At 41.9% G+C, this 12,684-nt stretch overlaps 1 protein-coding gene across 2 annotated transcripts in view; it reads right to left on the bottom strand.

Annotated features, from left to right (window-relative positions):
* Nucleotides 1-11,629: 11,629 nt before the first annotated feature.
* VPS50 (VPS50 subunit of EARP/GARPII complex) overlaps nucleotides 11,630-12,684 on the bottom strand; it is a 93,301-nt gene continuing 92,246 nt past the window's right edge. For both annotated transcript variants that reach the window (XM_056335554.1, XM_056335555.1), the window contains one exon: nucleotides 11,630-12,378. In XM_056335554.1, the coding sequence (XP_056191529.1) occupies nucleotides 12,259-12,378 (120 nt within the window). In that variant the 3' untranslated portion in view covers nucleotides 11,630-12,258. The remainder of the gene's footprint in view (nucleotides 12,379-12,684) is intronic.

Consider the following 12,684-nt stretch of genomic DNA (forward strand, 5'->3'; position numbering starts at 1 on the left):
TGTAGTCCCTCTTAAATTAAAACCTTAAGAAAAGCTAAATATTGTATAACAAATAGTATGTGTTGATCAAGAGACACTACCAAGTGCCTAAGAAGCTCACAGCAGAAGATCTCTCAGCACATTATAAACCCCAAATATTCTATTAATTTAAACCTTCAATTAAAATAAAAATAAACATCTCTGAAAGTAAAAATGAAATACAAGACCTAAAAATATGGAAAACATCTTTAAAATAATTAAAAATAAAATAAAATCATTAAACTAAATAAACAAAAGCAGGAATTTGTTTTTATAGATCCTGAACTCAGGCTCCTCCCTCTCCCAAAAAACCAAAATAGAGCCACATTCTCAACCAATATAAGAGCTTGGACTAATTCCCCTCCTCCGCCCAGTAAAATATCTCAGCTGGGGAAGCGGAAGATGGAGACTAAGCCATAGAAATGTGTTCAACAGCTCAAAGGCCAAGGATAAAGCTAATCTGCACCCTGATATTGGTGCATTAAGAAAAGACTTCCTGAAGGCTGAGGACGCAAGCAACCATTTTTTTTCTTCTGCCTACAGGCCATTACACAAGCTAAAAAAAAGAAAAAGCAAAGAAACAAAGAAAGAAAATTGATAGTGTATTTAAAATTAATGACCTGAGGTTAATTGGTACTTCACTGACTCAATTTGCAAATGGATTAGGATGGAAAAACAACGTCACAACATCTTTCTGGCAGAGTTCATGTATAGCACTGGCCCTGAATACATGCATGCCTCTATGGAATAAAAAGTACGTTTTACTTTCTGTGGAGGAAATATTTCCTTCTTACCTTACTAACGGCTTTCGTCTCAGAGGCTTGTTTCAGAGTCTTTTGTATGCAGCGGGAATTCAGCTGCTGGATTTACTGTTTCAAGGCATATTTTGATGGAAGGTTGGAAGTCAATATTTTGCTCAGGGTTTTTTTCTCCAAATTCTTCCCTGCAAAGTTAGTTTTTTTCCTCACTGCCTGTGTGTTGGCTGAAGCCAGGCTCTGCACCTTCCCGCTCCTTCTGTCCCCCGTTGGTGTTTTGGGGAGACAGTACTGGACTTCCACTGCTACAGTCGTCTTCCCTTTATCTAAGTTGTGACAGTCTCTGTATTTTGGGACTTATTTCTTCATGCCTTTGAAGTTAAATTTGAGGAACTGTGCAAGTTGCAGTCATATTCCTTTCTAACCCAAAAGAGCACAGTGACACTGAAGCTTTATCATATTGCAGCAGATGGTTAATGTTACAAGAAAGCTCTTTAAGAAAACCCAAGCACCTTGTTTGGAAGATTGCAGGAGACAGGGGCCCTCACCATCTCCTCTGCTCTCTTCCCCATTTGTGGGCCATCCTGTCCCTTACAATGGGAATTCATCCTCCAAGCTAACTGGCTTTAGCTCCTGGCCAATATCGTGCATTTCTGTGTTGGTCTAAATGCCTCAGCGTTCAGCAAAACGTCCCATTTCCAGACCCATTAGACATTGCTCAGGATTCTTCCTTGCTTCCTCCAGCTAAGGGCACAAGACTGAAGAATGAGGGGACGTTAGCAATGGCTGCAGCAAGGGCAATGGCACCTGCCTGATCCCACCCCTGCTCCCGTACACGAAGAACTGTTTGGGACCTTTACGTTTCATAGCGAAAATATAGGCTATGGTACTGTAGTAAACCTTGAGGCACACATTTACAAAGATTTACAAAGCGGGATGTACACATGTACAATCAAATTGCCATTTCAGTCAAGTTAAGGCTGGGGGAGGGTGGCTGAGTTAGAAGAGAGAATTATCTGATACAATGCATCAAGAAACCAATCTGGGTTTTGTCCATGAGTTATTGTAGGAAGCAAAATAAAAGTGAACTGTCAAGGTAGTCCCTTCTCTTTTCAGGTTACCTTGATCTTAGGAGACAGCAATGGGAATAATGAAACCTCAAGTCTTCTTCCAGAGCAAATTCAGCCTCTTCATAGCACTTTTTAGCATCTATACACTTCCCCTCCATTACACCCAATTATTTGGACTGGCATCATTTTCACAAAATAGGCGTCCTAAATAACAGAAAAGACACATGCACCCATTCTGCAAATGATTTTTCACTGATACCCAGGCAGGTATATAATGCAGAAGAATGAAGAATGACTGCTTATATACACATAATGTTTTCTGTACCTTCCAGAAGAAACTGTTCAGTGTATTCTTCATTTCCATTTATATAGGTTTGAATACAAAATAATGGCTCAAGATGAATACCAAAACCTAGTTATTAGGCTTATCTAACGGAGTGGAGGAGGGGAACCAGAAGGGTTATCATTCCCTCTCCATGGTAGGTGAGGGAGGCCACTTTGCTCAGTTGCCCTCCTCATCTCAATATATTGGAGTAGATCATGGGAGATCCTGTCAAAACACAAAAAACATTTTCCCTTTCTCTGGTCTCTCACAGCACCAGACCTGAGCCTCATCACCAAAAAATCATTAAGTCAATATAAAAAGTTTTCCATTTTGTAGTGGGATTTTTACCACTTGTTCCCCAATCCTTTGTCCCTCTCCAGCCCAGGAACACATTGGAAATACTGTCCCTGCAAGGTGGTGACCCTGTTTGGCTCGTGGCCCAGCTACTCTGCCAGTCTGTATCCTAGATCCTGCTGACTACCCTGGGTCAGCCTTGCTCCAAGGCTGGGGTGGAAAAGCTTCTGTAGAGAGCTTGAGTTCCACCACGTGCTTAAAAGCAAGTTCCTATTCCTTCCTTGGAGCATTTCATTAGAAACAAGAGTAGATGAATCAGACCAAATTAATTTGCTCCTTTCATTATAGTTGCATCTCTGCATCTTCACTAGCAAAGAGAGGCCGGTGCTGCAGTGATGGCCTAAATTAAACTCTGCCAGTACAAGAAGCAGGTGGCAGAGACCGGCGGGCAGCTCCGTGGGGAGGGATGTCCCCCCAGAGCACTGTGGCAGAGCTGTGGTTCCAGGGGGGGAGCAGCAGCCCCACGGCGCAGGCCCTCGGGCTGCTCTCCTACTTCAACAGCCGGGGAAAGGAAGCAAAACACAAGAGATGCCTTTTTCTTGGCAGCCACGTCTCCTCTGGTCACCAGTCATGGGGGGGGTCCTTGTAACCCAGCCTGCATTTTTGCCCAGTGCCCTGTAATCTACCCCCTGGCCAGCCACCCCTGCTGCTTCCAGCCCTCTCCTTGGAAGCCCACCACGGCCACAAGGAGTGGCACGATGCAGAAGGTCAGCCAGATCCCACGGAGGTACAGCTCATCAGCAGTCGTGGGGCTGGATTCTGCTTTCTACTCCAGGGGCTGATGCCTCCACCCTCGCAGACAGTGGTGGTAGAGCCGACTGTCTCTGCAGAAGGCGCTCCCACCGAGCCACACAGGTGCAGCGCTCCGTCTCTCCAGGCTTGTGCCAAAAACGGGGACAGAGGCTGCTCCACCAGGTGACTGGCACACCTGTGTCAGGCTCCTGCGCTGCCCTGGGAAGGGGGCAGCAGGGAGGACGGGGCCTTGCTATCTCCGTGCTGTGAGTATATACAAGCCAACAGAGATTAGTCAAACACAGCCCTCCACCTATGCTACTCTTCGATTCAAGCCCTACTGAGGCAACAGAAATCATCTATTTCATATTTTTTACTGAAAGCGCAGCAGAGTGATGATGTGGTCCATGACTGGAGCACTCAAGTGCTGTTGCAATACTCATATAAGTTGGAGGTCATGCCAATGAAGAGGGCTCCCCCCACAAGCTGGCACTGACCATTAATATGGTCTTTTTGTTTCTGCAGTGCACTGTAGAATACGAAAGAAAGAAAATGCCAAAAATTAACCTGTCAACTTTACATAAAAGCAGGTAATTCTTTATTCTACTCCATACTGTAACAGTAAGGTGAATATATTAATAAAATACTTAAAGAAGCCAAATCTTCTGCATTTTTTTAAAATTTACTTTTCCTAAAAAATTAATGTTTGTAAACAGAGCAAGTATAAACTGTAGCCTGTTTTCAGGAAAGCACGCCTGAAAGTCCTTCACTGACCTCATGAAACAGTGAGAGCAGAAAGATTCATCATGAAGTACGAGGTAACCCCCGAAAAGATTGTACTTGTATTTTTCAGGTTGCAATCTAAGGCACATCATGACCTCCAAAAAATTAAGTTGATTAACTTTGAGATTTTTTTTCTCATTCCTACCAAGAGTCAGCTTCAAAACTTCCCGCACATATGTCACTCTGTTCAATTCCCAGCCTTACTGACCATTCATTAGAGGTTAATAAATGTGTTTTAATTATTCATACAACTCACTCCTTTAAAATGCAGAAAACTGAAATTTAATACAGAAATTAGTCTTAACCTAAAGACATGAGAGCACACAGATTCACGGGAACTAATCACCCAGAATCTTAAACAGAGCCTGCCAGCTTAGTCTGAATGCTCAGCCAGGCAACTGAAGCTAATCATACAACTTAGGGCCTACAAAACAAAAGAAGAAAATACTCTAGAGGTATTATGCCATCATTTCCCATTATTGAATAGATAGATTTTAAAAGCATGGATAGACATTGCAAAGAAATCTTCCCTGATCTCTTTACTTTTATTTTTTTATTTGGAACAGTCTCAGGTTTGGTCTTTACAAAAAGAAGTTACTTGTAAAGAAAATAGAGTAAGAATTTTGTGTTCTAGTTTTTTTTGTGAACAAAAGAGATCTTAAGTTGCACCTATACTGTCCTTGCCCCTCTGGGTCTAGCTCCTTTGTGCATTCATGTTGGCATTTAGGTCGTAACTCAGTGCCTTAAAAAAAACATTTGTGCTTCAAGGAAAAGAAAATCAAGGTGAGAGCTTCTCATGCTTCTTTCCACAAGGTAAGAAGATCTGCTGGCAGAAGAACAAATGTTTGGTTTATAAAGGCAGCAGATACCTAAAACTGGCCTGAGAAGTCCCACGTGGACCCTGGTCCTTCTGTGGCAGCCTTGGCTCCTTCCCCAGGGACAGTTTCGCACTGTGGGCTCCTCCAGGTAGGCTTTCCCCGAGTCACCCTGCTCTGGAAAGGGTCCCTGCATGAGTCCAGGTGTCTGGATGTGTAGGGAGGAAAACATGGTCTTCGGGTATACATAAATGGGAAGGGAGAGGAACTGATGCAATGAAGGCCTCTTACGTAGGAGAGGATAAAGGCTTGAACCCTAAATGGAAAACGCCTTGGTTAGCTCCCCAAAATACATTTTCCTTTACCTACAAACCACATTGAACATCACAATAAAGATGAGATCTTATTGGCAAGCGTCTTGCCTCCTTACAGCTTGTGTCTCCTTGGAAGTCTGTCTCTCTCAATAAAGCATCTCTCAGTCTGCATCCACATGGTATCTCCAGGGTACGTATCACCTTAGTAGGTAGGTGACTACTCCCACAATTCACACAGAGGGCATGAACTTTCATTGATGCTGTATAGAAGCACAGCCATCAGGATGCATGTGTGTATGTATTTTTAATATCCATTCATACTATCATTTAAAAAAAAAAAAAAGGTAAATCTCCCTTTAATTTTGTCCACAGTCTTCCCTATCTAATCTGCCTAGTTATTATTTCTGGCAGCAGCAGATTACTGTAATGCACAGGTATATTTTAGAAGAGTCCTACCTATAGCTCAGCCCATGTTTTCTCATCCATAGCAGGGTCCCCTGCTACACAGGCAATGGCACTGCCGGGTGCAGTCCGAAGCATAGCATCAGAAGAAAAAATGTGTGGGGTTATTGGCTTCTGTCCTAACGCAAAGGAAACAGCACCTAAAGAGCTTGAGACACAGGGAAGGAATATTCATTATGTGTTTTCTTCTCCACAAAGAGTTTATGTTTCAGCTTCCTGGGGGTTAAGGCACTGAAGGCTGTTCAAAGTACAGCTCATGCCTGCAGAACCACAGCCTGATAGCACTTTGTAAAAAAACCATGGTAGACAACATAATTTCTTTTACAGCTAGGGGAGTAAAGTAAAGGAAAATAAACCAAACTTCCCTACAACAGGCACCAAGACAGAACAGAACCTAAATCAAAGCTCAGGATGGGTCTGTGACCTGGAAGTTGCAGTATGCAGCATCCCTAAGGTGTTACTGAACATGCCACCCATGGGGAGCTCCTTCCCCCCAGCCAGGGCAGCCACAAACAGCAAGAGATGTCCTAGTGCATACAGGCAACACACATGCATCACCCAGAGCCCTGCATCTCACCACAGAGATTTTGAGCAACAGAAAACAGTAATAAACAACTCACTAAAAATAAACAGACCTCAGCATAAAGGCTCAGTAAACCCTGAGAAGGAAGTGCCCCATCAAACAGCACAACACGGGGCTGTGAGTGCAAGGCAGGGAGGGGAAGGAAAAGCTAACAGCATTACAGCTATGATGCATTACTATTTACAGCAACAGTTCAGTCTAGTTGAAATGCAGTGCATTATAAACTGCCCACAAATGCTCAGCTGGCTGGGGCATTTAGCTGCTTGAATATTCTAACTGCTCTGGAGGAGACAGATGTTGGCAGCTCAGGGGCAGGAAGCAGCCCCTGCTCAAACTCATTTACATTGCTGACATTTTCCTGTATTTCAAGAAATAAATGGTCCTGGAAACTCACAGGTACTTAGTGCTGTGCTAATAACTGCATCAGGCAATGACAATTCGCATGGTTTTTTGAGTTTTCAGGTTTCACAAGAGCAGCAAACTATCCTGGAGCAAGCTGCCCGTTCACTGCACCGACACACCACTGCCTTTCAGTTTGAGTCTGCCCACTCTCTAACGCACCAGTTTCATGCATCTGGAGCAGGTACCCCCCTGGCAGCCAGGGCAGCAAGCATGGCTACCCACGGTCTCTGCTTAAGGGCAGGAGCATCATGCTCCACCAACAATGTCCAATCTGATGTTTACAGTGGTTTGGGCTGGGCTGGAGCTCCTCTTCAGCAGGCTCCTGCGTGATGCTTCCTACGCGGCACACACCAGTGGCAGACAAAGCCAGCAGCACTGGGAGCAGTACGGTAAATCAGATGTACTCAAAGCTCTGAATTCAGATGTAGGTTATGACCCTGTCCTCAACGGACACCAGTTACTCACATAAGGAAACACCTCTGCAATACCTACCTCAGCTTCAGCGTAAGCTACTAATGTAAGTGATGGCAGAGAAACCGATAATGTGCTGCTAATTGTTGAATTTTGCCATTTTTTCTGGTCCCCAGTGTTGAATTACATTGCACACAAAACTGTGTACGTATGCATTTATGCTATAATATATGGACAAATTTCAAAAGGAACATTTTATGGTGCATATTCTACACGACAGCCTCGCAGCTCTTAGACAGCATCCACAAGACAATTTCTTTCCTGTACAAGGATTCTTTTTATTTTAAGGCTGAGGTGATATTTCTATTTCATTCTTTACCAAAATACAATGAATGGGTTGACTTTTTATTTATGAGTAGTGGTACTTATGAATAAAAAATGCTGGAAATACAGGGCAGGAAATACATACAAGGTATGAACTTGGATTTACTTGTAAAAAAGATCTTCAGAAACACCTGCAGTCATTCTGCACATCTGATCATATCCATCATTCCTTAATTTTGTGCGTAGTGAAGAGGCACTTCACTGCATCTCTTCTAGATCTTCAGCTTGCTCATGTATTTTGTTCTTAAAGATCACCACACCTTTACAAAGTTGTTTGCCAGTTTTAAATCTAACAATATTAAAATCTGTGTAAGATAATCTGCAAATGTAATACATAGATCTATGCATCTCTGCTCTGAAAGTTATTTTTCTTTCACGTATGTATCCAGATCAAAAGTTTCATATTGACCCAGCAGAGCTGAGGGGTACTGGGGGGACTTCCTTTATCAGGACAGCCAAGTAGATTTGAGTTTAGTTCACATTCAACTATTTTTAGTTCAGCTTATACAGGTAAACTCTCTGGGACTGGACAGAATACACCACCAAATTAAAGCTGAGCAATGGATCCACCACACAAAAAAAAGAGATTACTCATCTCTTCATTAGTTTCTTAGCCATGTACTTTACCATATGACATTATTGATTTAATGCCGGTTCAAAAGAAAAAAAAGTAACACACATTTGTGAAGTCTTTAGTATAACTTAAAGATACTGCTTCACACCTGGGATCTCATAGAAGAGCAGGAGGTCCTTAAAAACCAAGTCCCTGCTGTGAAAAAAACAGCTCTGGTGCTGAAAAAACAACATACTCACAAATATCCTTAAATAGGCAGCAAGCATGGAAACTTTGCTCTTTGCAAATTATGTCATTTCCAGGCTTGCACCATAACCCTAGTGTCTGGGGCAATGTTTAGTCTTTATATTATGCTGTTTCTAGCAGTGGTTATAAATAAAGTAGATACCATCACCCACACACAATAAATCTGCATTTTTTTGTCCATCGCTGCTTGCATCATTTATAATATAGCAGGTGCCTGCTGACATTTGGCCTTTTGAGGATTTTGGTAAGAGACAGCACTATTTATCAATTTAAGCAGAGCGGAGGGTTTTCTTGTATGTGTGTGTTTTTCAGGGATTTTTTGTTTGCTTGTTTTTAAACGTGGGCTTTATTCAAAGTTTGAGTTACCAAAGTGCAGCTTGCAATACAAAAATTTTATCAACACTAACTATGAGCAAGATCTTAAAAGGGGAAAGGCTCTACATACATCACTTTCATAGTAAGAGAAGGGGATCTTTACAACGTTGTGTTCTGTGGCACAAGGACAGGTCAAGAGCACAACCTGTGTCCACAGCTTTGCACTCAGTACCAGGAGACATGCCTTTGTCATTCACACCTGTGACAATTAAAAGGGGATGCAAACCTGTCACACACAGCTTTGAGACAGCCACTGATCACTCCTTCCTTTTTCTCCCCTAAGGGGGTAGGGACAAAAGAAGGCAGGCTGTTCTTTCAGCAGTGTTCACAAGCTATAACCTACACCCCAAATTCAGGGTTTGCTAAGCAGATCTGAAAAGGATCTAGTTTTTCCCACTGCAGATCAGAAGCAAGCCAAGCTCTTACTTCATGCATGGGAAGACTCTCTCCGATGCAGGAACAACGGAATCCAGAACAGTCAGTTACATGGAAATCTGAACTCGCAGAGCATTCAAGTCCTTACCCAGACCAAGAACTCGAATTTACACCTGCAGGGGCTGCTCTGTGCACTCTACCCCATCAGCTGAGGCACTGCTGATCCAAGATGGTCTTTCCTGTCAATGCCGTTCTGCCTTGAATAATTAAATCCATACCAAAGCAAGGACTTGAATTTTACACCGGGGTAACAGCAACCTGTTAGTTGGCTTCCCTCTATGTTTGTCCCAGTAGCTGCTGCTTTGGGGAACAGCATCACCACTCGATGCAACTGAGAGAAGCTGGCTGTAGAAAAGCCAGCTGTATGCCGATCAGGACGAGAACAGGCTTCGCCTAATCAGAGACTTGATAACTGGTCATCTGTGCTCCAGCTGAGTCTGGCAAATATGAGAGTACTTACTGTCTGGGGAACAGGACTGAAGTTCTTTATTAGTCTAAAGAAGGACTGACAGACGCATTGCCCCCTCTGCAGCGCTGGTCATTCTGCTTGGAGACCAAAGGAAATCATCTTCTGTTATTAAAGTATTCCAAAACGCTCCTCTAAAACATAAAGGATATCTACGCCATATTTTCTATTGCAGAAAAAGCAGCGTAAGAGACTTCTTATTCCATAGGAAAATGAAGATGTACAGAAAAGCTAAAAAAATCAACGGTTTATAAAGAATTCTCATACCAGAGGATGGAAACTACCTAACCTTAGTAAGTTAATCATTCAACATTCAGCTAAAACTTTGCTTCATTAGTCACTCAGGACCAAATAATACAGAATATCCTGAGTTGGAAGGGATCCACGTGGACCATCAAATCCAGCTCCTGACTCCATGCAGGGCACCCTGAAAGTTAAACCATGTATCTAAGAGCATCTGTAAGCCATTAAGCCAGGGGTCCTCAAACTTTTTAACCAGGGGGCCGGCGCCGCGGATGCAGTGTCAGGCAGTCATCTGCGGCTGCTTGGTTTCCCCCCCCCCCCCAACCCCTGGCGGGAAGGGTGGGGGTAGGGGGTGGTCTGTAAATACCGGGGGGGGGGGGGGGGGGGGGGCGGGGCACGGATTGAGGACCCTGGGGGGCCGTATCTGGCCCGCGGGCCGTAGTTTGAGGACCCCTGCATTAAGCTATGTAGCTTCACCCTTAGCATCAATCCCGGACAGCAAAAGGAGATTCCTCTGGAAAACATAATAATTTCTGAGGCTTACACGAACAAAGATCAAACAGTTGTTGCACAGGCTTAACACTGTGTCTTGCATATTCTTTTATTTGGGGGCTTACTTAAAAATAACAAGTCTATCTATAGATACACTAAAAAAAAAAAAAATCACTCCTGACTATGATTCATGCAATTACCCACCTCCTTCCTTGACCCTACATTCCAGTCTGTGCTTACGCTCCTATTTTTCGGTAAGCAATCAAATCACAGCAACCTAAACAGTTCAGGAGAAATTAACCCTGTGTTCAGCTCACCAAAGCTCTGGTAAAGAGATTTAAATTTCTTATTTCACCCATGAGAAGAAAATTGAAACAGAATTTACACTAATCATCTCACACACATTTCTATTTCTTCCAAGAGGTCTTGTTCAGGATCTGACTTCAGGACAGACATACTGATGCAAAAGTCCACACTTTCAAAACAAACTACTCTTCTTTTTTTGAACCACCTTTTTAATGAGAGTAAAAGTGATTCGGCTCCAACATATACATTGACAAGCCACTAAACAAGTTTTAAATGGAACTCAGCATGACAGCATGGTCATTAAGTAACAGAGTTAAATTTTGTTTAAATCTTATTTCATTTAAAATACAGATGAACAGGGGAGCTGAATACTGCACAGTCAGTATTTAAAATGTAAATTCTACCACTCTTCTAAAACTGTATACAGGCTTTCACTGAACTCACATAATGGTGCCCAGTCCACAGCTGAAGAGGAAATTAAGCTACAGAAAAGAGCAATTATAATTATTCCACAGGGCAACTATCTGTTTCACTAGATACTGTTGTCATTCAGTAAGTCCCGATTCTCTCATGTTTGACTAAGAAGTACAATAGCAAGTATGCACCTGAAACTGAGATTTTAACATGTCCATTAGCGGATTGTAGCTCATGTAAATTATTTTACCTATTAGCTCAATGGTAGCATGCTACCATTTAAAAGGTCTGGGAGCACTGCAACAAGCTTAATATGTAATTAAAAAAAACCACCAAAATGTAAACCTTTACATACTTGCCAAAGGCAAACCTGAAAACTTCAGCGAAGTCAGTGATGCTGTGAAAAATCGATTTCTAGGACAAATACACAGCCAAGCAATTTTGCTTTGCTCAGGATCACTCAGGGTATCTACAGCAGAGCAGGAAACAGTAAGATTATCTTATATCAATCCAAAACATCAGCCAAAAAAACGTTTTTCCTATGCCTTGGCATTATTCATTCAGAACAGGGAAGACTGGCAGAGGGACAAAAGGGAAGGGAACATTAGTAATTTCTATTGTAAATGACATTTTGTGTTGTTGAATTAGGAAAAAAGGTCACACAAATATATCATATTAGTGTACAGTATTTATTACCTTGTTAAGTCAATCATTTTGATGTGACTAAATTAATTCCGAAATAAACAGACATTTTTAAATACATATGAAGATGAGAGGCTTTAACATGGAAGTATTTAGTTGATCTGCACTCTTAATCCACATGCAAGATACACTGATCAAATATTGTACATTTCCTTTCATTTTACACTGTTCCATAATAAAGCACAATTTCTGAGGGTGAAGGCAAGGAAGAAAGAAATCATATTTTCAAGTAGCCCTTTTATTAAAAAGAGCATCAACTATATATTAAGCCAATGTATTTCTCTCTGATTTTGATTTTACTTACAGTATACAATTTTGCAAAATATACAGCTCACCAATGATAGACAAACAGTGGCCCTTTACTAAGGGCAAGTAACAAAACAAAATAAAAAAAAAAAGAAATACGACAGAAAAGAATTCTATGGATTAGAAAAGTCATATTTTAGAACATTATGCCACTTCAGTGTCTCCAATGCTGGTAAGAAAGGTCATGCACAATGTTTAAGAGAAGGTTGTCATTAGTCCATGAGAGGTTTGTCTGCATGCTTCACATGAACAGAAAAAGGTACAAGTCACAAGGAAAGCAGCTCTCTCCAGTTATCTTTTAGGCCTGTCTATGTCGTCAATAGCAGCTAGAAGCTTCTGTCTTGTCTTTTTGTTGATGTGGGAGCCCAGACAAACATTCACCAGATTGGTCAACTGCTTAGTGGAATATTCCTGGCAAATAAAAGCAGATCATGTTATGGCAGAGTAACACACCAGACAAAGATAGAAAATTAAAACACGCTGACATACACACTGTGGACTTTTCAACTGATAGAGGCAGTCAGTACACAAGGGAGATTTAAAGTGGTAGTTAAGTCAGGTCTGGATAGTTTTCATAGTTGAGGCAGAGAACAAAACTGTATTTTGCTACATGGCAGATTATAATGGAAAATGCTTACTTTAGTAGTGTTGGACTGAGTTCACAGAAAGTGATTCTGTGAATACATATTTATATAAATCAATTTTTAATGCATTTTC

This window comes from Falco biarmicus, chromosome 4 (genome assembly GCF_023638135.1).
Source record: "Falco biarmicus isolate bFalBia1 chromosome 4, bFalBia1.pri, whole genome shotgun sequence".
Lineage (NCBI taxonomy): Eukaryota > Metazoa > Chordata > Aves > Falconiformes > Falconidae > Falco > Falco biarmicus.